The sequence below is a fragment of the Orcinus orca genome, chromosome 8 (assembly GCF_937001465.1).
Source record: "Orcinus orca chromosome 8, mOrcOrc1.1, whole genome shotgun sequence".
Lineage (NCBI taxonomy): Eukaryota > Metazoa > Chordata > Mammalia > Artiodactyla > Delphinidae > Orcinus > Orcinus orca.
The window spans coordinates 45,849,092-45,875,407 of record NC_064566.1 but is presented as its reverse complement, the minus strand read 5'-3'; the positions used below and the strand labels follow the sequence as shown (position 1 = coordinate 45,875,407).

General features: G+C 42.9%; 1 protein-coding gene across 2 annotated transcripts in view; it reads left to right on the top strand.

The window, feature by feature from the left end:
* The window catches only part of SWAP70 (switching B cell complex subunit SWAP70), a 94,248-nt gene that overhangs the window by 11,340 nt on the left and 56,592 nt on the right, over positions 1 to 26,316 (top strand). Inside the window, exon 1 of one of the 2 annotated variants that reach the window (XM_004279198.2) lies at positions 4,497 to 4,685. The exons of the other annotated variant lie outside the window; for it this stretch is intronic. Within the exon in view, the coding sequence (XP_004279246.1) occupies positions 4,587 to 4,685 (99 nt within the window). The 5' untranslated portion in view covers positions 4,497 to 4,586. Of the gene's footprint in view, positions 1 to 4,496; positions 4,686 to 26,316 lie in introns of those variants that run through there. 2 annotated transcript variants of the gene reach the window in all.

The window sequence follows — 26,316 nt, the reverse complement described above, 5'->3', positions numbered from 1 at the left end:
ACCTGTAACAGGCAGAACAGTCCTCAGAGCTTTCTGCGAGACTGCTTCCTGCATTATAATCCTCAGGTTGGCTTGAATAAAATCTTCCATTTCTTTCTTAGATTGACTATCAGTTGATTTTTTTCTTCGACACAGACCTTTGGCCAAGATAAGATGAGAGCTCGATAGAGCTCACTGGCAGGCCTAGTGCTCCTTGTTGGTTACCAGGAGAGACTGGGGATTAGGAAGAATTTTATTTTTGAAACCAGCATATCTTGGCTCCTTTACAGTCCCTCTAGATTCTACTTGAAAATTGAACAATTCAAACTTAGTTCAACTCCCTTTTTGTATTGTGTCTTAGAGAAATAGTAGAAGCCAGTTGGCAATTTCAATGTTATGATTGGAAATCTCCTTAGCCAGATCCACAAGATCATTAAGTATCTTTACTAGTTTTTATTAGATACTCTTCCTAGTTTTTACATTATCTCAGGCAACAGTGTTGCCAAACTTTTTACCAGCTATAACTCTATTAGTTTGCTAGGGGTGCCATGATAACATGCCACAAACTGGTGGCTTAAACAACAGAAATTTATTGTCTCACAGTTCTGGAAGCTAGAAATACAAGATCAAGCTACCAGCAGGGTTTGTCCCTTCAAAAAGCTATGAGGAAGAATCTTTTCCATGCCTGTCTCCTAGCTTCTGGTGATTTGCTGGCTATCTCTGGTGTTCCTTGGCTTGTAGACCCATCACCCTGATTTCTGTCTTCATGTTCACATGTCATTCTTCCTGTGTGTTTGTGTCCAAATTTCCTCTTTTTATAAGGATACCAGTCATATTGGATTAGGGCCCACCCTAATGACCTCATTTTAACTGGATTACCTCTGTAAAACTTCATCTGAGACACTGGAGATTAAGACTTAAACATGTGAATTTTGGGGAGAGACAATTCAACTCAAAGCAGCAACTTTCAACAACAATTCCCTCACTGTCTTTCAAACCTTCCCTTGAGATCCTTTTAGCTTCTGCCACCCCCCTGCCCAAAGCCAGTGACACATGCTTTTTGTTAACAGTATCAAACTTCACAAATTTCAGTATCAGTTAGGGGCTGGTCAGGGAAGCAGCACCACTAAGGATACAGGATTCATCACAGGGATTAAATACAGCACAATTGTAGGAAAAGCTGGGGGAGAAAAAGTCTGGAAGGAGATGGCTGGAGGATCAAAGGAAACTAACCAGGGATCACAAAGGAAAGCTGCTGAAGAATTCTGTGGAAGGCTGTAGCCTCTGCATCCAGAAATGGCCTGAAACTGATAGGTCATCAGGGCTAGCAGTCAGGAAGACAGCTTGGATTGAACTGGGGGAGAGTGAGGGCAAACTAGAATCCACAAGGACAAACTGGAAGCTATGAGGACAAAACGGAACCCATAGCTATCTCTCATGCTGCTGATGCAGGTGGTCTGTAGGAGAAGTTGATGCATTTACCATAGAACTACATGTGTGCCTTGCCCCAGGGGCTTGGAGAAGCTGAAATAGGAGATGTGGTGGGAGCTGGAGGAGCTGGGGACCAGTTGCTGCTCTGCACCAACAGTGTGCCAGCAGGTCAGTAACAAGTTTACAATCCGCAGCTGGTACCTGGCATCTTCAGAGCACAAGGGCTGCTGCTTCACTTGCTCCTTTCAAATCTTACACAAATTTCTCCTGTGACCAATCCTATCTTGGAACCAGACTGGGAAGGGAAATTTGGGGAACTGAATTTCAGTTTAGTTAAATTGACACCGCACAGAACTACCACATGAGCCAAATATCAACAGTTGCCTGGTACCAGGATGCTGTGTCTCATATGTGTACTAGTGTCTCATTTAAGCCTCATCACAGTTTTGCAAGATAAATATTAGCATTTCCACTTTACATATGAAGAAATGAAGCCTCATATTTGCTCATAGGTAAGCAAATGGTGGAGTCTGGATTCTGCCCTACATCCGTGTGGTAGCCAGCTTCCAAGATGGGTCCCAGTGGTTCTTGCCTTCTGATACTCACACTCTTTTGTATTTCCCCTCCCACCTTAAATAGGTCTGACCTGAGTAATCAGTAGAATATTGCAGAAATGATGATAAGTGACTTTTGAGGCAGGATCATAAAAGACATTGCAGCTTCCACCTTTCTCTTTCTTAGACCACCTGCTCTGGGAAAAGCCGGCTGACACGTTGTAAGGACACTCAAGTAGCCTGTAGGTGGACCCATACAGGGAGGAACTGAGGCCTTTTGTGAACAAGTCCATGTGGGTGAGCCATGGTACAAGTAATTTCTACAGCAACAGCCTCCCCTTCAGATGACTACAGTCCCATATCCTGACTGAAACCTCTCAGGAGACCTCAAGCCAGAACTATATGGCCTTTAAATTCTGGACCCACAGAAAATATGAGATAATGTTTATTATTATTTTAAGCTGCTAAATTTTGGGTTAGTTGGTTACACAGCAGTAGATAATTAATATAATGTGTTAGGTTCCAAAGCACAGCTCCTTCCATGACATCATTTTGCTTTAAAATTTGTTCAGATTATGAGAGTGGGGATTGTGGAAGAAGTAGGAATTTTTTTTTTTAATATACATTTATTTATTTATGGCTGTGTTGGGTCTTTGTTGCTGTGCGCGGGCTTTTCTCTAGTTGCGGCGAGCAAGGGCTACTCTTCAATGCAGTGCACAGGTTTCTCATTGTGGTGGCTTCTCTTGTTGCAGAGCACAGGCTCTAGGCACGCGGGCTTCAGTAGTTGTGGCACGTGGGTTCAGTAGCTGTGGCTTGCAGGCTCTAGAGTGCAGGCTCTGTAGTTGTGGCACACGGGCTTAGTTGCTCTGTGGCATGTGGAATCTTCCCGGACCAGGGCTCGAACCCTTGTCCCCTGCATTGGCAGGCAGATTCTTAACCACTGCTCCACCAGGGAAGTCCAAGAAGTAGGAATTTGAAAGTTCAGAATGTACTGGTCGTGTGACCCCCACCCCCCACCCCAAAGCTTTGAAATATCTTTTTGGTGCTTCCAGATACAGAGAGAGAAGGAGTGTTATCTAGTGGTTAATCTGAAACTTGAGAATTAGGAGGGTTTCTTTTTTGTCACTACCTAGGGAAAGCTGAGTTGGCATGAAGAAATTAGAGGTTAAATCATGTGTTTTTGTTGACTGGCAGACTTGATCTGGAGTTGGGGAAGATCATTGATAGAGACTGGATTCTGGCAGAGCAAGAAAAGTCCTGACAAATGGAGAAGTGGGGTCTCTAGGGCCCTCACAGTGAGAGACTGACAGTCCCTCTGCTTTTGCCCCTTCCCTTCAACTGGGCCATCCTTTCCTCTGCCCCACCAAGTTCCCTTTGGCCTGAAGCTCACTGAAGCTGCTCCTTCCTTTTCTGCTCTTTTCCAAATCCCCCTTCCTTTTAATGATGCCCTTTTCCTTTTAATAAAGTTCATATATGTGCATTCAGGAACATAAAAGAGGAAAACAAAACCAAACTTCATCTGAGAACCGTTTCCCTTTGAAAACTCTTGGTATTTGTTTTTCTATCCATTTTGTCCAGATTTGGTCTTGGATTGGAGATGCAAGGCACTGTGCCTGGTGACTTAATCAGACTGGAGTCAGCCAGCAATATTTATTATCTTAGGATGTGAGCACTAGGAGAACCCTTCCAGAACATCTGGAGCAACCACGCTCATTTCATACGTGGAACATTTGAAGCCCAAAGAGGTCAAGTGATCATTGTTAACAGATATCAAATGAACATCTGCAATGAGGAGGACGCTCTTCCGGGCACAGATAGGTTCTTTTGAATGGTCCAACCATTCTGATTAGTAAGATGGGTGGAGTGATTTGCTGGGGTCCTTCCAGATCTCCTATTATGCAAGCACAGAAACATCAGGAAACAGCAGCATTACCCACATCAAACCCTTCCTAAATTGTGAACTGTCCCTCAACAGCTGAGAGTTAGAAAAGGTTGTCTGACCCTCTGATTTCTAAACCCACCTTAAACCTCAACTCTTTGCCCCCGGAGACCACTACACAGTAGGCATCAAGAGTCGTTTGCGAAATGCATGAACCAACTTCCCTCAAGGCCCTTCCCTGCTTCCCCTTCCCCTCCTCTCCCACTAGGTACTGTGCCAGCATTTGAGCCCCTGACCGGGGACTTTTGGGGATCTTGTCTGGCCTCCTCAGACAGTGACCCCGTCCCCGGGTCAGGAGCAGGGCTCCATTTTTCACTGTGGGACGCTGGACTCTCATATTTTTTCTCGGGATAGGGGCTCTTGTTTGGGGGGCATGCGAGCATCGAAAATGGCCCGAGCTGGTCTTGGGAGCACTAGGGGGATGCGTGGTGGCGCTTGCCGTTCTAGCCGGGAAAGAAGGCCGGGCGTTCCTACCGGCAGGGAGAGGCAGACCACCGGACCCAGAGCTCCAGCTGCACAGCGCGGTTCCCCGCGGGCGCCGAGTGGGCGGGGCCTGGCGGGGGCGGGGTCTGCCGCTGTCAGGTGACAGCGCGGCGGGCGGTGGCGGCAGAGGCCAAGGGGCGTCAGACGCGCCGAGTGGCTGGCGGGACAGTCGCGGCAGCCGGGGTAGCAGGGCCGCGGCCATGGGGGGCTTGAAGGACGAGCTGCTCAAGGCCATCTGGCATGCTTTCACCGCGCTCGACCTGGACCACAGCGGCAAGGTCTCGAAGTCCCAGCTCAAGGTGGGCGCACCCGCCTACCGCGGGCCCGCACTCGCCCCTACCCGGCGCGTGATCTACTACCACCGGGTGGAAGCGGGCAGGCGGGCGGTGACCAGAGGGGATGGCGGACCGGAATGCGGCCGAGCGGCCTGCTCGGGGTGGAGGGAGCCGAGACCGGGATTTGGCATTTTTCGCCTCCCTCTTGCTTTCGGGCCTCGCGCTCGGACCGGTGCGTTAGTTCCCTCAGGGCTCCTGGTGCTCGGGGTGGAGGGAGCCGAGACCGGGATTTGGCATTTTTCGCCTCCCTCTTGCTTTCGGGCCTCGCGCTCGGACCGGTGCGTTAGTTCCCTCAGGGCTCCTGGTGAGCAAGGGACGGCGCGGGTGGGGGGCTCTGAGGGGCGAGCCGGTCTTCCTGTTGGCGCGGGAGGCCCAGAAAGTTTGACTCGGAGAGGGCGGTGGGAAGCTCCCTTAGGAAACCTATCCAGAGTTTCCTCCCTGCTCTGGGAGAGGAAGGGACTTGCCCAAGGTGACTGGTCAGAGCCCTCTAAGGGGCACGCTCCGCACCGGGGCAGTTCTCAAAACGGCCAAATGCCCTCCAGGCTACCAGGCAGTTCCGAGAAGAGAGAAGTGCCCCAGAGCCTGGCCCGCAGCGACCTCCAATTTTGGGGCGCTTTGGCGGTGGGGTACCCTTTCCGACTAGGGAGGAAGACCTAGCGTCCTCAGGTCTGGAACGAATCGAGGGTGTGCCGTGTGCCGCAGGGACCTTAGTTTCCGGGTGAGAAGCTCTGATCTGGCACTTTGCAAAAGCAAGTGCTTTTGCAGAGTCTTTATTGTGACTGCCAAAGACCCCATCATTAAATGAGCGTATAAGGTATAAATAAAGGAATGCTTGTAAATTGAGTAACCCCAAGCAGGGTAAGTGGCATTTAGCCAGGAGAAATTGGCAGCTTCTTGAAAGTGTAAAATATGGAAACAGACAAGAAGAGCCATTCATAGACATTTAAAAATATACACATTTTGGATCTGAATGTCTGGTTTTCTTAGCCTCTTCTGGGAGTGAATTTCTGAAGATTGAGTTTGCTTTGTATATTTTGTGCAGTAATCAGGAGGTTCTCATGACTAGTGGCTTTTATGCCAGTAGGACTTAGCATTCTGCCTGTTTTCCTTTTACCCTTCTCTTTTTTTTCTCATTCATAAAAACATAGTCTGGAAGGTTTCATAGAGATCATCCATTTAATCTTTATTTGACTTTATTTTTAAAATTTACATAGAGTAAAATTGACTATTTTGGTGGATGGTTCTGAGTTTTAACATATATAGATTTGTATAACTACTACCAAAATCAGGGTTCCATCATCCCCAAAAGTTCCCTCATGCTGCCCCCCTCTTCCTCAACTGCTGGCAATCAATGATCTGTTCTTAATTGCTATAGTTTTGTCTCTTCTACAGTGTCATAAAAATGGAGTCATACAGTATGTAACCTTTTGACAGTGACTTCTTTTGCTCAGCATAATGCCTTAGAGATTCACCTATGTTGTTGTGTATCAATAATTCGTTTTATTGCTAAGCAATATTCCATTGTATGGTTGTACCATAGTTAATCCATTCACCCTTGAAGAACATTTGTGTTATTTCCATTTTTTGGTGATTATGAATAGAGTTGCATTTTACTCTTCACTGTTTTTACTTTTAATTTACCTATACCACTATGTTTAAAGTGAGTTTCTTGTAGATGGCGTGTAGTTGGGTCTTGTTTTTTTTTTTTAATCCATTCTAACAATCTTTTAATTGGTGTGTTTAGACCAATTACATTTAATTATGATGTTCGATTTAGGGTTACCATTTGACTATTTGGTTTCTGTTTGTTTTCACTATTTTTTCATTTTTTTCTCTTCCAATTGATGGCATTAACGAAATATTTTCTATTACTTTTGTTGTACACCATTAAAAATTGTCTTTGTGGCTGCTTATGGAAAAAGTGTCCAGAGGATTCTTGACTGTGGGCTTGGCAGGAAGTATTAAATCCTAGTGCATAGCTTTTACCCACAGGATGTTGATAATGCAAATGTGTCGTTGTATTTTGTCTCTTTGTCTGCTTAACTGAGAGATTTCGGGATTGATTCAGTTCTGTTCATCTTGCCAGTGTTTCTGGAATTGGAAATATTAAAAAGTTTCTGTTTAGTTCTCTCCTTTTTGGAGTTTTGACTCTGAAGTTCGACGTTCATTGATCCATTGGCTAGGAATAGAGTTTTTGCCTTAATTTGCTCATTCATTCATTTGTTCATAAATTTGTTCATAAATAACCTTTTGCATATACTTTGTGTAAATTACCATGCTAATTTTATAAAAAGATCAGTATTTTTAGGCTCTTAAGAGTTAATATCTCCTTGGAGAAAATGTCATACAATTGATTTATTAAATAGCAGACTAAAAATTACATACCCAAAATGAGGTTAAAATTTATTGCTTTGGAAAACTGTATGGGCATTTTAAAATACTTTGGACACTTGTCTTTTTGAATTACCTTCACAGTTTTTGACGTGAGTGGTGACACTTCATGTGTTAGATACTGTGCCTAATTCTAAGGGTGATATGATAGTGAAGGTGGGGGAAAAAGAAACATGAATTTTTGCGTTCAAAGAGTTTAAATGTTGGTAGGCAAACTAAAAGAATAGGCAACCGTTAGAGAAGTCTCTCTCTGCCTTTCTGTGTATATATATAGATTATATTACTTAGACAATTACCCTATCCTTAAAAAATGTAAGATCTGGTGGTAGAGATAAGAAGTACAGGAATACTATGGAGAGGAAGATGTTGAATGTGATAGAAGATAAGAGCCCATGATGAATGTGATAGAAGATAAGAGCCCATGAGATTTTAGAGGAAGAGACCAGTACTTTTTTTTTTTTTTTTTTTTGCGGTACGCAGGCCTCTCACTGTTGTGGCCTCTCCCGTCGTGGAGCACAGGCTCCGGACGCGCAGGCTCAGCGGCCATGGCTTACGGGCCCAGCCGCTCCGCGGCATGTGGGATCTTCCCGGACCGGGGCAGGAACCCGTGTCCCCTGCGTCAGCAGGCGGACTCTCAACCACTGCGCCACCAGGGAAGCCCAAGACCAGTACTTTTTACTGGTGGAATTACTTCATGAAAAAGCTTTGAAATTGCCTCTGAAGAAAGCTAGAATGTGATTATGTGGAAATGGGAGGAGGATTAAGCCCATCCTATTCATTCATTCATTCATTCATTCTTTCTTTCTTTCTTTCTTTCTTTCTTCAATGGGTATTTATTGACTGCTTTTAGCTCTAAGGGATCCCTGTGAACTACTGCAGGCCACAGGAATTAATCAGGCATTTATAGGGACTTCTGTGTAACTGATTTTGATTGGAGTGTAGGATATGAGTGTGTTTGTGTGTATGTATAAGAAAGAGTTTTTTTTTTTTTTTCTTTTTTGCGGTATGCGGGCCTCTCACTGTTGTGGCCTCTCCCGTTGCGGAGCACAGGCTCCGGACGCGCAGGCTCAGCGGCCATGGCTCACGGGCCCAGCCGCTCTGCGGCATGTGGAATCTTCCCGGACCAGGGTACGAACCCGCGTCCCCTGCATCAGCAGGCAGACCCTCAACCACTGCGCCACCAGGGAAGCCCAAGAAAGAGTTTTTGATGGATGGATATTTACCTGGAGATGATGTCCTTGGGTAAGTGTGGGGCTGTTGGTACAGGATCTTGGTAGTTGAAGCTTGGAAAAAGGAGAGAAGAGGTTCAACAGTGGCCTTGGGGAATGGCTACAGTAGGTGGTGAGAGGAAGAATGGAAGCCAGGGGACCAGAAATGGGATATAAGAACCACTTTGGGGCAACACTGGTGCTGAGGAAGAAGAGATTTTCAAGGAAAACATCGTCTGTTATCTTTGAGAGTTAATTTATTATTATTATGTACATATATTTTGGAGATTGTAAAGTAATGGTATTGATTCTTCCCTGCCGTAGCTCTTAAACTACATTATTTCTTCTTTTGTGAAGAGAAGTTGTGAAAAGTTTGGAGTATTGGCATCATCTTGGGAATAAATTTATTTTTGACTTTTAAGGAGATTTCTTTGCAGTACAGTACTCATTTAGATAAATGTGTTTGGGTCACTGCTATAATTAGTAAATATTTTCCTTGAGGGCCCCCAGTTTAGTACAAAAATCTTACTGTTTTTCTTTTGGCTGTGTTGGGTTTTCCTTGCAGTGCGAGGGCTTCTCATTGCGGTGGCTTCTCTCGTTGCGGAGCACGGGCTCTAGGTGCACGGGCTTCAGCAGTTGTGGCTTGCGGGCTCTAGAGCGCAGGCTCAGTAGTTTTGGCGCCTGGGCTTAGTTGTTCCAGGGCATGTAGGATCTTCCCGGACCAGGGCTCGAACCCGTGTCCCCTGCATTGGCAGGCGGATTCTTAACCATTATGCCACCAGGGAAGTCCCCAAAAAGCTTATTTAAAAAAATTTTTTTTTAATTTTAAAAATTTACTTTATTGAAGTATAGTTGATTTAGAGTGTTGTGTTAATTTCTGCTGTATAGCAAAGTGATTCAGTTATACATATATACATTCTTTTTCATATTTTCTATTATGGTTTATCACAGGATATTAAATATAGTTCCCTGTGCTGTACAGTAGGACCTCGTTGTTTATCCATTCTATATATAATAGTTTGCATCTGCTAATCCCAAACTCCCAATCCATCCCTCTCTCACCTTGCCTTCCGCTTGGCAACCACAAGTCAAAAAGCTTATTTTTTATACCTAAATTTTATTATTAACTAATAGCATTTTTAAACATCTTTATTGGAGTATAATTGCTTTACAATGGTGTGTTAGTTTCTGCTGTATAACAAAGTGAATCAGCTATACGTATACATATATCCCCATATCTCCTCCCTCTTGCATCTCCCTCCCACCCTCCCTATCCCACCCCTCTAGGTGGTCACAAAGCACCAAGCTGATCTCCCTGTGCTATGCGGCTGCTTCCTACTAGCTATCTGTTTTACATTTGGTAGTGTATATATGTCCATGCCGCTCTCTCACTTCGTCCCAGCTTACCCTTCCCCCTCCCCGTGTCCTCAAGTCCATTCTCTACGTCTGTGTCTTTATTCCTGTCCTGCCCCTAGGTTCTTCAGAACCATTTTTGTTTTTAGATTCCATATATATGTGTTAGCCTAAGGTATTTGTTTTTCTCTTTCTGACTTACTTCACTCTGTATGACAGTCTCTAGGTCCATCCACCTCACTACAAATAACTCAATATCGTTCCTTTTTATGGCTGAGTAATATTCCATTGTATATATGCACCACATCTTCTTTATCCATTCATCTGTCAATGGACACTTAGGTTGCTTCCATGACCTGGCTATTGTAAATAGAGCTGCAGTGAACACTGTGGTACATGACTCTTTTTGAATTATGGTTTTCTCAGGGTATATCCCCAGTACTGGGATTGCTGGGTCATATGGTAGTTCTATTTTTAGTTTAAGGAACCTCCATACTGTTCTCCATAGTGGCTGTATCAATTTACATTCCCACCAACAGTGCAAGAGGATTTCCTTTTCTCCACACCCTCTCCAGCATTTATTGTTTGTAGATTTTTTGATGATGGCCATTCTGACTGGTATGAGGTGATACCTCATTGTAGTTTTTTTTTTTTTTTTCCTGTACACGGGCCTCTCACTGTTGTGGCCTCTCCCATTGCGGAGCACAGGCTCAGCGGCCATGGCTCACGGGCCCAGCCGCTCCGCGGCATGTGGGATTTTCCCGGACCGGGGCACGAACCCGTGTCCCCTGCATCGGCAGGCGGACTCTCAACCACTGCGCCACCAGGGAAGCCCCTCATTGTAGTTTTGATTTGCATTTCTCTAGTGATTAGCGATGTTGAGCATCCTTTCATGTGTTTGTTGGCAATCTGTATATCTTCTTTGGAGAAATGTCTGTTTAGGTCTTCCACCCATTTTTGGATTGGGTTGCTTGTTTTTTTGATATTGAGCAGCTCATATTAAAGGAGATTAAGCCTTCATCAGTTGCTTCATTTACAAATATTTTCTCCCATTCTGAGGGTTGTCTTTTCGTCTTGTTTATGGTTTCCTTTACTTTGCAAAAGCTTTTAAGTTTCATTAGGTCCCATTTGTTTATTTTTGTTTTTATTTCCATTTCTCTAGGAGGTGGGTCAAAAAGGATCTTGCTGTGATTTATGTCATAGAGTGTTCTGCCTGTGTTTTCCTCTGAGAGTTTTATAGTATCTGGCCTTACATTTAGGTCTTTAATCATTTTAAGTTTATTTTTGTGTATGGTGTTAGGGAGTGTTCTAATTTCATTCTTTTACATGTAGCTGTCCAGTTTTCCCAGGACCACTTATTGAAGAGTAATAGCATATTTTTGAGTAAAACAAAAATTACCATCTGTATAAATTTTGAAACTTAAAATACAAAGAAAAAATTAACATAAGAAAGATATTTGTTGGGACTTCCCTGGTGGTGCAGCGGTTAAGAATCCGCCTGCCAATGCAGGGGACACGGGTTCGATCCCTGGGAAGATCCCGCATGCCACGGAGCAACTAAGCCCGAGAGCCACAACTTCTGAGCCTGCGCTCTAGAGCCTGTGAGCCACAACTACTGAGCCCGCGTACCACAAGTACTGAAGCCCGTACACCTAGAGCCCGTGCTCTGCAACAAGAGAAGTCACTGCAATGAGAAGCCTGCACACTGCAACAAAGAGTAGCCCCCGCTTGCCGCAACTAGAGAAAGCCCGTGTGCAGCAATGAAGACCCAACGCAGACAAAAAAATTTATTAAAAATAAAAGATATTTGTTGAGGCCAACATAGATTTTCATTAAACTTAGCAATAAGATAAAAATACAGAACACAGAATTTAAAAACTACTTGTGACTTACATAAGCTACTATAGAAGCAGATGTTGGGCTGTCCTCTAGTCCAGCAGTCCTCAACCTTTTTGGCAGTAGGGACTGGTTTTGTGGAAGACAGTATTTCCACAGGGCGGCGGCGGGGGATGGTTCAGGTGGTAATGCGAACAGTGGGGAGCGATGGGAATGGCAGATGAAGCTTTGCTTGCGTGCCACTCACTTCCTGCTGTGTGGCCAGTTCCTAACAGGCTGCGGACCGGTACTGGTCTGCGGCCTGGGGGTTGGGGACCCCTGCTCTAGCCACAGTGGCGTTTCTTGTTAAAACAGCTGGGCATGAGGTCATTGCAGGTCAATATCTTGATCTTCATTAAAGAACACCCCTTATCACCTCCATGCCCTCCAACAAATAGGGAACCAACTCTGCCTCACTTTCCTTACCTTGATTCTTTCTTCCACGTTCCCTGTGATTTCCTTGAGCTTCCTCCTGGCAATTTGTGCACCCTCTCCAGGGGACCTCTGTCTCTTTGGCTCCAGTTGTGGCATTTCTGGCTCCCTACCTGAGTTGTAGCTGTATAGGTCTCCACCTGCACAGTCAGCCTGTGCACCCCCATAGCAGTCATCAGCTATATTGGCTTAATCTGTAATTGGATTTTTAGAAGGCAACTCATTTTTTTTTAATGAATTTATTTATTTTTATTTTTGGCTGTGTTGGGTCTTCATTGCTGCACGTGGGCTTTTCTGTGGTTGCGGTGAGCAGGGGTTACTCTTTGTTGAGGTGCGCGGGCTTCTCATTGCGGCGGCCTCTATTATTGTGGAGCACGGGCTCTGGCGCGTGGGCTTCAGTAGTTGTGGCATGTGGGTTCTAGAGCACAGGCTCAGTAGTTGTGGCACACGGGCTTAGTTGCTCCGTGGCATGTGGGATCTTCCCGGGCCAGGGCTCGAACCCGTGTCCCCTGAATTGGCAGGAGGATTCTTAACCACTGTGCCACCAGGGAAGCCCGCAACTCATTTTTTTAACTGTCATTGATTTGCTGTCACTATTTTTCAGGCTGGAACACAGAGGGATACTAAACTAAGTTATTGTTTCTTCTTGGTTTTTTTTTTTTTTTTGCGGTACGCGGGCCTCTCACTGTTGTGGCCTCTCCCATTGCAGAGTACAGGCTCCGGACGTGCAGTCTCAGCGGCCATGGCTCATGGGCCCAGCCGCTCTGCGGCATGTGGGATCTTCCCGGACCGGGGCACGAACCCGTGTCCCCTGCATCGGCAGGCGGACTCTCAACCACTGCGCCACCAGGGAAGCCCTAAGTTATTGTTTTAAGTTAAGCTTGTTCTAATTGTGTGGAGATCTACTTTTCAGCTGCTGAAGTAGATAGCAATAGGCTTATGGTGGGAGAGAAATCTTCAGAAACACATTCTTTACTTGCTTTTATACTTGTATTCATTAATAGCCCTTCCTTAGAAAAAACTGTAGTTTAAGTCTATGTTCATCTTGAATTCAGTTAAAAACTACTGGGAGAGATTTTGATGGAAACTTTTCTTTATATCTATAGGAAGGTGCTACATACATGTAGGTGGCTGAGTAAACATTATTGAACTTTTTTTTCACCAATTTTTCCCTTGGTTTTGATGTTTGTGCCCTTCGTCTTTTTTTTTTTAATGAGGGACATTTGTGTGTGGATTCCATATTTTAGTAAACTTTATTAATATGCCATCTGAAACAGACATTGTTACTTTTAGGTATGTAAGTTTACAAAAGTCATAAGGGAAATAGGTATTGGACATATTGTTTGAAGGAGAAGCAACAATTATTTTCTTCTCCATTGGTGTTTATAAATTATCTTCAGATTATTTAGAATTTTGATGGTCTTGCAGAAAGATACTAAATCTCCAGTGTTACTTAGAAATACATGCAATTCCAAGAAGTTGAAGAGATGAAGCCTATCATTTAAACAAATGTACATCAAAAAGAAACTTTTTGAATAGTTCATATATACATATGGTATAAAATTCATAATGTACTAAAGGGCATTTACAAAAGTGAAAAGTAAGTTTCCTCCAACCCCTGGCCCACACTAGTTACCTGCCCCTGAGGTAACCATTGTTACTAGTTTTTTTTGTATTCCTTCCAGAAATCAAAATGTACCTTAAAATTGAACTCTCCTACACTGTTGATGGGAATGTAAGTTGGTGCAGCCACTTGGAGAACAGTATGGAGGTTCCTTAAAATAAAATTGCCATATGATCCAGCAATCTCACTCCTGGGCACATATCTGGAGAAAACTGTAATTCAAAGAGGTACATGCATCCCAGTGTTCGTTGCAGCACTGTTTACAATGCCTATTGACTGATGAATGAATAAAGAAGATGTAGTATATATATATATATATATATATATATATACACACACACAAACACACACACACACACACACACACACACAATGGAATATTACTCAGCCATAAAAAAGAATGAAATAGTGCCATTTGCAGCAACATGGATGGACCTAGAGATTATCATACTAAATGAAGTAAGCCAGACACAGAAAGACAAATATCGTATATCACTTATATGTGGAATCTTAAAAAAAATACAAATGAACTTATTTACAAAACAGAAACAGACCCACAGACATAGAAAACAAACTTGTGGTTACCGAAAGGGAAAGGAGGAGGCAAGGATAAATTAGGAGGTTGGGATTAACATACGCACACTACTATACATAATATATATAGTATATTCAATATTTTGTAATAACTTATAAGGGAAAAGAACCTGAAAAAGAATATATATCTGTATATATATAACTGAATTACTTTGTTGTACACCTGAAACTAACAGAACATTGTAAATCAACTATACTTCAATAAAAAAGTACCTTAAAATTAGTACTCTTACTGTTATAGTTAGTGTTGTCTTCTTAAATATAGCAAAATCTAGTGATAGTTTTCCAACGTCTGTTATAATTTTACTTTACAATTATGGTTGCAGTGTGAATTACATGTCAGTGCTGGAAATGTCTTGAATAAGATTATTGGCTCTGCACTCTTATCCTGTTGTTTTTAGAAACGCAGGGTTTTGTTTTAAATTGTGCCCTTTTGAAGTAAAAGAGCTCACAACTAGTGAGGATGTAAATGAAAAAAAATTGAGGAACAACATGAGTAGTTTGAATCTTTATTCATTTCTCAATGATAGATTTTCAACTAAATGTTCTTTAATTTTTGCCCCGTGGTTGATTTTCGTATCTTGTGAATAATGTCATGTGTTCTGTTCCCATGTAGGCATTTAGCTTCAAAAATTTTTAATCTTGCTAGTTACAAAAGTAATTGAGCCAGGCCAGTGGTCTGTTGAAAATATAAAGGAAGCAAGTTGCAGTAAAGGGCTTTTATTGTGTGAAACACAATGTAAAAGATTTGGTTAATTCTTGTGAATTTGGCATGTATAGTATTCCTTCCCTAATCTTTAGTGTTATGTTTCTGTTAACCCCTGTGGTTAAAGTTGTTTCTGTTCTAAAAATCTAATTTAAAAAAAACCCCATTTAGAGAACCAGAGCATGACTTAGGAGCGAGCCTGTGAAAGTCTTTGTAAATATTTTTTGTATCTCACCAAAATGAAACAGTAAAGACAGCTCTCCAAATAAAGAGCATGTAAGAGACATTCAAACATCTTAAAATGGTAATAATGGATTCTGGATTATTTCCTTTTTCCGTTTCTTACTTGCTAGAAACTTTTCAGTAAGATAGACTGGAAGTTTTTGTTTTTTTGAAATATATGTAAACTTTTGCTTTATTGAGGATAATACGCAATCCACGAGGCACTTTCGTGTGTGTGGTCTTCCATCTTAATAGCCAGTGCATTTCTAATCTTATGACTCAGAGGCTCTTAACCTTCCTGGTCCCCATTTTGTATTTCCTTTGGGGTCTTACTGCAGTCCCAGAGGTACATAGTAACTGGAAGCTAGAGACGGAAGAGGCTTTGAATAACCTTTTCTCATTTATTCAGTTTGCCCTCTCATTCCCCGACCCCCCCACCGCCCCACCCCCCAGGAGGGTTATTGTAATCCGCTCAATGATTATTAACACATTGGAATCCGAATCCTGCAACATAAGTCTAAGTTAGTCTTTGCCTCAGCTTCCTTTGTGTTTCCCAAGGCTTCATTTCATAAATCTATTTTTCTCCTCTGCTTTCTGCTTTATTTCCTTCTTCTCATTCTACCTTCAGATTCCTTTTTTTTTTTAACCCAAAATCTGTGTCTACTTGAAACTGCAGTTTTCAGAAATTAATTTTTAATTGTAGAAAGGTATTTGGGAGTAAATCTGCACATAGTCAAATTTCATATAAGGAGATCTTACAGTTAGGAAGAGATTTCTACAATGTCAGAAAAATTAGTTTTTTCATCTCAAGGTTCTTCTATGCCTTCTTTACCCTTCACTTCCTTAGGAATATTTAGCTTTACAGCCACAATGGCTTACCAACCAGAAGTGACAGCAGTTAGGATAAAAGTTGTTCTGTCAGATGGACAATGTCAAAGGTATTATATTTCACTGGGTAGGCACCTCTGGGAGGATGGAGCACCTGCATTACCAGGCAGCACATCTCCATCAGTTCTTTTTTTAATTGAAGTATAGTTGATTTACAGTGTTTTGCCAATCTCTGCTCTACAGCAAAGTGACTCAGTTATACACATACATATATTCTTTTTTTATATTCTTTTCCATTATGGTTTATCACAGGATATTGCTATACATGTGGTATACATTAGGACCTTGTTTATTCATTCTAAATGTAATAGTTTGCATCTACCAACCACAAACTCCCAGTCCATCCCTCATCAGTGCTTTTTGTTCATAGGGTGTTGTATGTCTCAGGCAGATGCTGTTACCTTGGAGTTGAGAGCAGGAGCTGGTAGGCAGCTGACTTAACTCTCAGTGACTTCCTTCAGTGATGATTTGAGAAAATGCTGTTAGATAATGGGACACCAGGCTGTTAGATCGAACTAGGTTGGAATTCTGAAGTTCTTCACCGGGGTGACTTTGGGGAATTTGCTTTGCTTGTTGTATTTAGGACTCTCTGTTAAATGGGAATTATAAGACATTTTAACAATATACTTGCTTGAATAGATGGAGCTCACAACCTCTATGTGTTACAACAGAACATTTACCAGCCAACTGTTTCTTACCAAACACTGATGTTGAAGAAAATTGATCTACAAAACAGTATACAAATTTGAAGGTTTTAATCTATACCTTTTGCTAGGGACTCTGGGGAAGTGAAAAATATACAGCATTGTCCCTTACCTTGAGGAGTGTGCAGTTTAGTAAAGAAGATAATACATGAAATGACTACAACAAGATAAAGTATAAGCAAGTTCTAGAAAGTGTGGAAAATGAGGGCTGTAGGCCATGCTGTCCAGTACATTAGCCATTAACCACATCTGGCTATTGAGCATTGAAAAGTAGCTAGTCCATGGGACTTCCCTGGTGGCGCAGTGGATAAGACTTTGTGCTCCCAATGCAGGGGGCTTGGGTTCCATCCCTGGTCAGGAAACTAGATCCCACATGCATGCTGCAACTAAGAGTTCGCATGCCGCAACGCCCGCCTGCTGCAACTAAGACCTGGAGCAACCAAATAAATAAATATTTAAAAAAAAAAAAATGAAAAAGTAGCTAGTCTGAATTGAGATGTGCTGTAAATATAAAATATACACAGGATTTCAGAGACAGTACAAGAAAATAACAAGATATCTCTTTTAAAAATATTGATTACATGTTGTAGTTATCATATTTTGGATACATTAGTAAAATTAATTTTACCTGTTTCATTTTTTTTTTTTTTTCCTGTATGCAGGCCTCTCACTGTTGTGGCCTCTCCCGTTGCGGAGCACAGGCTCTGGACGCGCAGACTCAGCGGCCATGGTTTACGGGCCCAGCCGCTCCACGGCATGTGGGATCTTCCCGGACCAGGGCACGAACCTGTGTCCCCTGCATCGGCAGGCGGACTCTCAAACACTGCGCCACCAGGGAAGCCCTCCCTGTTTCTTTTTATGTTTTAAAAATGTGGCTATTAAAAATTTTTAATTCCATATGTAGTTTGCATATTTCTGTCAGATGGAGCTGCTGTAGAAGTTTAAAGGAAATAGAGAAAAAGATGCAGACAGTTTTAGGGGCTTCCCTGGTGGCACAGTGGTTAAGAATCTGCCTGCCAACACAAGGGACATGGGTTCGAGCCCTGGTCCGGGAAGATCCCCCATGGAGCAACTAAGCCCGTGTGCCACAACTACTGAGCCCACGTGCCACAACTACTGAAGCCCGCGCGCCTAGAGCCTATGCTCCGCAACAAGAGAAGCCACCACAATGAGAAGCCCGCACACCACAATGAAGAGTAGCCCCCACTTGAGCACCTAGAGAAAGCCCATGCACAGCAACGAAGACGCAACTCAGCCAAAAAATAAATAAATAAAATAAATCTGTAAAAAAAAAAAGATGCAGACAGTTGTAGACGAGAAACGTTTCATGGAGGCGATGGAATGTCAGCTGCTTCTGGAGGGAATGGGGCAAATCTTGTCCAGTATAGTCACAGAAAGATGACAGGTATGATGGTGGCATTGTGGATAAGAGCAGGAGCTAAAACTTGGAGTATTTGTGAGCAGTAAGGAAATACTCTGGGTGGAGTAGTGTTTGATTTGAGGCATGGTGGAAAATTAGGATTTAAAGGGAGATGGGGTTACATTTTAGATAGTTTCGTTCTTGTACAGAATACATGATTAATATGTATTTGTGGACTATGTTAGAATGAGTAGTTTAGAACTGATCCTGTAAAGAGAGGAAGTTATTAATACTTTTTGGGTAGATATATGACAAAGGTAGAGTTTTGAGATTATTCTAACAATGTGGGTGTGTTGACATGAGGGGAGGGGCTGGAGATGGGGAGACCAAGTGGTGGACTTCTGTGAAAGTTGACGCGTGCTAGACTGGGATGGTGGCAGTGGGAATCAAAACCGATATGCTCCCTACCCTCATGGAGCTTGAAGTCTTGTGTGTGATATAGATCAGCAAACCGACAATTCAAATATGATATAAAGTACACAGCGCTGGGAAACACAGAGGAAGGGAACCTACCTAACCTGTGGTGAGAATTGGAGGAGTTAGGTCAGAGAATGCTTCTAGAGGAACAGTTGTCACTGACCTTAAGAAATGTGTGAAGCTCCTCTATAAGAACAACTGTGATGAAAGATTTGGAAAGTAAATCCCTTGGAGGCACAGCAAGAAGTGTCAGGAGAGAGAACACTGGTTAGGGAGTCAGGAGACTTGTCTCTGCTCTGTTATTTGTGTGACCCTGGAAGGTTTCTTCTCCTTGCTGGGCTTCATTTTCCTCATTTGCGAAATGTGGGATAGCAGACAAGATCTTCAAGGCTTAGCCTTCTAATTGAACTTTGTCAGCTCGATATGTTTACCACGGTCTTATCCTGGTGAGTGGTCTTTGTTAGGGCCTCAGAAGGGAGAATGGGAGCTGCTGCTGGGGGCAGGGAGCCCTTGTTTCCCCGGCCCCACATTCTCTGGTTAGCCAACAGGGAAGCTCACTCAGTGGAGAGAGGAATGGCATCTGAATTGGATCCAGAAATAGGACAAACTATAAATTAAAAAAGTACAAGAGTAGGCGAGTCCATAGTTTTGTTGTTAAGGGAATGGTGGTACCAAAGTTACAATCGGGGTGGGAAACCTGTTTTGGGGAGAAAGGTAATGAACTCTCCTTTGGATTTTTTGGATGTGAGGCAAATTTAGCATAGAAATCTTTCATGTTAGTGATATAAACCAGAGCTCAGTTGATAGGTCAAGACCAGAAAGGGATCTGAGAGTCATTCAGGTGACTTAATGTTTTCAGAATTAAAGCACTTTTTTAAGAACTTGGGGCTCAAAATTGGGCTTTGGGAAATGTCCAGATTGGGAGAATGAAGGGTAAGGGAGGTGACCCCATAAAGGTAGACCAAGGTAGAATAAGTTCTTTGAGAAATTTAGAAAATAGTATATCATGGGACCAAAAAAAGTCTTGAGAGGATGATCCAGACTGCTCAGTGCCAGAGACTTGGGAGAGTGAATTGTTTAGAAGGTATCTATCCCAGGTTGGGTTCTTCAGGAAACAGATGCTGAGACAGAGTTGGGAGTGCAAAAGGGTTATTGGGAAGAAACGCTTATGGGAAAAAAGAGAGGAAACAGGATTGGGAAAAGGAGCTGTCAAATCATGATACAGACTTAACAAAACCAGGAGCTCTGGAGCAAAGATGGCCTGTTAGAGGATGTCCACCCTGGGGAGAAATGGTGTCACCAGCTTGCTCAGTCATTGGCTGAGGTGGACCCCGAAAGTACTAATAACTAGAGGCTCTCAGCTAACCACAGTCCTTGTAGCAGGGCAGCAGTTCCTTTTTTGAGTGGTGCAGCTCTGTGTCTACCACAGAATCTTTTTGAAAAAGCAATTTCATGACATTGATAGGGATAGAAAGAAGCCATATTATAGTGACTAGAAGGGGACAGAGTGGTCAGAGGATGGGGCAGCAGAGAGGTAAGCCTCAGATTTGTGATCTTTATCATCACCTTGGGTGTACACTGTGGCTTCAGTGGAGAAGAGTGTACTAAATTGAACTACCTAATTTCTCTGTCTTCTGCTATAGACTTCTCTCTCATACACTGTTAATTCCTCTTGAGTCCTTTCCTCAAAAATCTTTAGTGGAATTTTTAGAAACTGGACTGCTTTACTAGATCTCAGGTCAGATGAGTAATGCCTTCTAGTTCTGGTAGTGCTAATAACTAATGGAGGTTTTTTTACTTCAAAAATGACCTGAATTAGAGATTCCAATTAAACAAAAATTCTTCCTGGAAAGAATATACTGGTAGTATAGTGAAATACATTAAAAGACCCACATCTAGGGCTTCCCTGGTAGCGCAGTGGTTGAGAGTCCGCCTGCCGATGCAGGGGACGCGGGTTCGTGCCCCGGTCTGGGAAGATCCCACATGCCGCAGAGTGGCTGGGCCCGTGAGCCATGGCCGCTGAGCCTGCGCGTCCGGAGCCTGTGCTCCGCAATGGGAGAGGCCACAACAGTGAGAGGCCCGCGTACCGCAAAAAAAAAAAAAAAAAAAAAAGACCCACATCTAAATAAAGGTGATAGAGAAGCAAACTAAATGAAACTAAACAACAACAACAAAAAAAAAACCAAAAAAAGAAAATTCTTAAATGGGACTCATTTAGTAAACATTTGTTGACATCAGGCACTCTCCCCTCGGCACTTTATTAGGTTTTTTTTTTTTTTTTTTTCGGTATGCGGCCCTCTCACTGCTGTGGCCTCTCCCGTTGCGGAGCACAGGCTCCGGACGCGCAGGCTCAGCGGCCATGGCTCATGGGACCAGCCGCTCCGCGGCATGTGGGATCCTCCCGGACCAGGGCACGAACCCGTGTCCCCTGCATTAGCAGGCGGACTCTCAACCACTGCGCCACCAGGGAAGCCCTTTATTAGGTTTTGGTATTGCAGGATAGATACAATAAAGATCTTCTCTTTAAGGAGCTTACAGAGTAGTGGGAGAAATAGAAACAGAAGCTTATTGGAGTTAAATCTTACTCATGATTTATCTTCCTTTTAAAAAAATGTTTATTTATTTAGGCTGTTCTAGGTCTTTGTTGTAGAATGCAGGATCCTTTTTCTTTTTAATATTTATTTATTTATTTGGTTGCTCTGGGTCTTAGTTGAGGCAGGCAGGCTCCTTAGTTGTGGCATGCATGTGGGATCTAGTTCCCTGGCCAGGGATCGAACCCGGGTCCCCTGCATTGGGAGTGTGGGGTCTTACCCACTGGACCACCAGGAAGTCCCTGACTTATCTTCTTAAAGACATATGTTTATGCTGTGATCCAGTAGGAGGCTGGAATCTAAGGAGGCTGCCCAGATCAGGAGACTTTGTTGCCCATAGTGTGGCTTCTTCCAGAGGCATGGCAAAGCATAGTTCTTTGTGAATGACTCAAGTGAGTTAATTTCATCAACTTTATAGTCCTACGATGATCTCTTCATATTTTTTAATTTTATTGGTACTCTCTAGCTGAAACCCCAGATAGAGAGCACTAATAAAATTAATTTTAAAAATTAATTTAAAATTTTACATAAATATAAAAGCTTCACTTTTTCTGATTATAAAGGTAGAACATAGAATATTCAAACAATACTTTAAGGCAGAGGTCCCCAACCTTTTTGACACCAGGGACCGGTTTCATGGAAGACAATTTTTCCACGGAATGGGGGCGTTGAGGGGGTATGGTTCAGGCAGTAATGTGAGCGATGGGAAGCTATGGGGAGCAACAGATGAAGCTTTGCTAGCTCCCCTGCTGCTTACCTCCTGCTGTGCAGCCTGGTTTCTAACAGGCTGCGGACTGGTACTGGTCCGTGGCCTGGGGGTTAGGGACCCCTGCTTTAAAGTATAGAGACAGGAACTTCCCTGGTGGTCCAGTGGTAAAGAATCTGCCTTACAATGCAGGGGACGTGGGTTTGATCCCTGGTCAGGGAACTATGATCCCACATGCCACGGGGCAACTAAGCCTGTGTGCTACAACTGCTGAGCTCATGTGCCTCAACTAGAGAACCTGCTTGCCGCAAACTACAGAGCCCAGGTGCCTTGGAGCCTGCGCGCCACAACTAGAGAAGAGAAAACCCACCGCCACAGCTAGAGAGAAGCCTGGGCACCACAACAAAAGATCCCGCATGCCTCAATGAAGATCCCATGTGCCACAGCTAAGACCCGATGAAGCCAAAAATAAATAAAATAAATAAATATTAAACAAATCTTTAAAAAAAAATAAAGTATAGAGACAAAGGTAAAAGCACCCGAAATTCTACCACCAAAGGCAGATGCAGTTAACTTTGCAATGATTTTCTAACATCTTTTGCTCACCATCCTTCCTCCCTCTCTCTCCCTCTATCTCCCTTGCTTCCTACATGTATACACATGCATGCACATGTGTGCATATACTCATACATATATATCCTTTTATATAAATAGGATCCTATTTCATATGCTTTTGTAGCCTATTTTCTTAAACAGTGTGTTAGGGTCATGTTTCCATGTCAGTGCACATAGATACAGACACCATCATCCTTTATGACTATGAGCTATTTCATTGTGTTGATGAGTTATGCTTTGTTTAACTACTTTACTATTCAGAGATATTTGAGGTGTTTTGATGTTTTCAGCCAGGGATGCTGCTAAACTTCCTACAATGCATAGGACACCTCCCCCTGCTCCCCAGCAAAGAATTATCTGGCCTAAAATGTCAGCAGTGACAGAGAAAACCTGCTCTATACCTTCTCCAGTGTTGGGTGTTGGCAATTTTTACTCCCCTGTGTCTGCTCAAACACCAGGTGTTGTTTTTCAGGCAAAAAGTAGTAGCTCTTTTAGTTTGCATTATGTTGATCACTAGCGAAGTTAAGCATCTTTTCCTATACTTATTAGTCATTAGCTTCTTTGGTGAATTTTCTATTCATGTCTGTGGTCCATTTTTGAAATTAGGTGTTCACCTTTTACTTAATAATTTCTAGGAGTAATTTGAATATTGGAGCTATTAGCCTTTTTTGTTTGTTTATGGTGTCTCTTTTTAAAGGGAAATTTAAGAATTTTTATGTGGTCAAATTTACCAATATTTTCTTTCTGATTTCTGAAGAGGGCTAAGTTAGTGAATTATCCAAAATAACTTATTAAAGGTAGTCTATGTAGAATGTAATCCAGTGGCATATACTGTAGTTCAATGGTATACGTTCTGTGGACACATCACAACAGACGGTTTTGAGTTAGATATCCTTCCTTAATGTGTCCATAAGTGTTATGCTCCCACTGAGTCCTCCCTTAACCCTCTGCTAGTCACCGTAAAGGATATGGAAGAACAACATTAGGCAGGGTTTCCTCCCTTACTGAGCTGTAGTTAGGTATTTGAGATATTACTGGTATGTGAAACAGAATTCACGTTAAGTGCTGAATAGGAGTTCAGAGGACAGAGGGGGCGGTGAAGGTTTCCTAGAGTTTATGGAGAATAACCCAGTCTTGAAGGATGTGACTAGGCTAAAGAGAATGTTTCCAGTACAGGGCATGATTGTGGGACAGGCAGTTAGGAGGCCTGGGTTCTTGTTTCTGATTTGTTTCTAATCAGTTTGTGACTTAGGCAAGTCTCAGGCCTCAGTCTTTTTTTTTTTTTTTTTGAGGTATGTGGGCCTCTCACTGTTGTGGCCTCTCCCGTTGCGGAGCACAGGCTCCGGACGCGCAGGCTCAATGGCTATGGCTCACGGGCCCAGCCTCTCTGCGGCACGTGGGATCTTCCCTGACCGGGGCACGAACCCGTGTCCCCTGCATCGGCAGGTGCACTCTCAACCACTGCGCCACCAGGGAAGCCCAGGCCTCAGTCTTTTTATCAATGAAATAAGGAGATAGCAGTAGGCTATTTCCTAAGAGCATTTTCATTGTTAAAGTATTATGGTTTTACTGTGAAAAGAGAATTTTTAGAATGAATTTGTTCAGCATTTATTGAAAGCCTTCTTCATTCTGAGTAGCACGTTAAGTGCTGTGGGGATGCAAGGGGAGGTAAGACATGGGCCTTTCAGAAATTTACAGTCTTATGGGAGAGAGAAAATCATGTGTGGTAGTATAAGATAAGAAATACAGAGTGCTTGGGAAATGCAGAGTGAGGAAGGCCATCTTGATTTTGGGAGGTGGAGGCTTCAGAAAGGGATGGCAGTTATGTTAGGTAGAAATGGAGGTGTAGGGGTGATTAGAGCAGAGGCCTGGATGGGGCAGGGGAGTGATACAGGGTTTGTTTGGGATGCTGTGAGTAAGCTTGTTTGACTAGATTTGTACAGTTGGTGCAGAGAGGTGGGAAAAAATAAGGCTACAAATGGAAAGAGGGGCTGGCTTGCCAAGTGACTTAAGTACGGAGCTCAGATACCTCTTTGGTTTTTACTTCTGTAGGCTTTTGATGACTTTCAGACAAGGTGATAATGTGAGGTCAGCAGCCCTTGGAGATTAATTTGGTAAAAGTGTCTAGGATGGTGATTGATGGCATTCAGGGACTGAGTCAGAGATGACTGAGATTTCTGAGGCTGAGTGTGATAAAGATAATTTAAGAGAAAGCAGGCAGGCCTTAAGCAGTGACAAGCAGGATGAAAAGATATTGTCGGGAAAGGGAAAATGAGTCCTTGTGGTAAGGGGCGGGACTTCTGTTAAGACAATGCTCTTAAGGCAGGGCATAGCTCTGGTAGGAAGTTGGTCATTCTGTTAGGAAGAGTTTTCTGGTAATTCGCCCTGAGCTTGAAATTTTATAAATCAGACAGGAATTTTCACATTTAAAAAAAAAAGGTTGCCCATTATGAATTATAGTTCTGTAATTGTGTCGCTTAAGATAAGCTTGTCGGAATAGAGATCCCTACCCCCCTTTTTTTCAGTGTTGAATTTTGCCCATTACGCACATCCTGTAAAGGGAAACAGTCTGTGACTAGGGGGCTCATTTCAGAGAACCTTTGTAATCTCTACATCTTTGGGAGGGAGGAGGGTAAGCATTAGGCACTCATGTGTTAAAATACTGTTTAGTCATTCATCATCCCTGATATCTTTTCAGGATAGTTGGAGCAAAATGCTTAGAAAGGGTAAATGGCAAACCGCTGCAAAGGAACAGACCACACGAGCAGTTAATTAGTCATCTCTCGTCAGCGGAGGCCTTGCAGAGGCATTAGCAGACAGCTAGGAAGGAACTGGAGAGATGAGGGTCTGGCATGGATGTGGATCTTTTATTGTAGTAACAATAGTTTATTCTTCAAATCGGGGCCTGAGAGCAAAGTTGCTTAGCAATTATGTGGGCGTTGAAAGAATGGCCTTTGGAGGAACAGGCATTTGAAGCAGGATAAATTCAACTTTCTCAAGAAACTTGCAAACACTGATTAGAGTGATTGAGGGGCAGTGCTTTTACAAATCAAGAACTTGTAGTGCTATTTCCTCTTGATTGCTTTTGTCCTCATCTGTTTTCCAGCTTCCGCATGGGGAGAGGAGGCTAGTACCTCTTGGAACAGTTTCCCCCAAAGGTGGGTGCTGAGAAGATGAGGGCTTCCAGAGAGAGAGTGGTCCCAGATTTCTAGACGGATGTGTTCTTCACCACTGGATTTAAGTTGGCTCCACTGAATAGCTCCAGCCATGTTGCTGGGTGCTGGAGAACTGACCGGGTGGGCACCAGTCCCTCACTGCACCTTAGCAATAACATGCATGCATGGCCACAGCATTCATGTCACTTTTGTATAGGCAGGGCTCTCTTTTTTTCCAGGAGGAGAGGGAATGTGGCCGGGCAGGGAAAGGGCACCAAAGTATAAGGTTTGGGTTCTAGACCTAGTTTCACGGCACATAAAACTCTGTCATCTGGGGGACATCTCCTTATCTCTCACTCAGCCTCTTCATCTGTAAAGTAGCAATACCATCTACTTTCCAGGGGTGAGACTAAAACCAACTAATGGATGATGTGAGTCTACTCTAAAAAGCATAAACTGCTGTTTAAGCTTATGGAGATTTTACTTCTTATTATTAGTTTATATTCTGGCCTTCAAGAATTTTTTTTTTAAAATACATTTTACTTTTTACTTTAAAAAAAAACTTGAGATGTCTAGGCTTTAAAAAAATTACTGATAAAATTTTTTTTAAGTTTAAAAGATGGCATATTTTTTTTTCTTTTAGTTACAAAACTTTTCCAGTTATCTATTATTCAGTTTGTCATTTTGTTTGAAG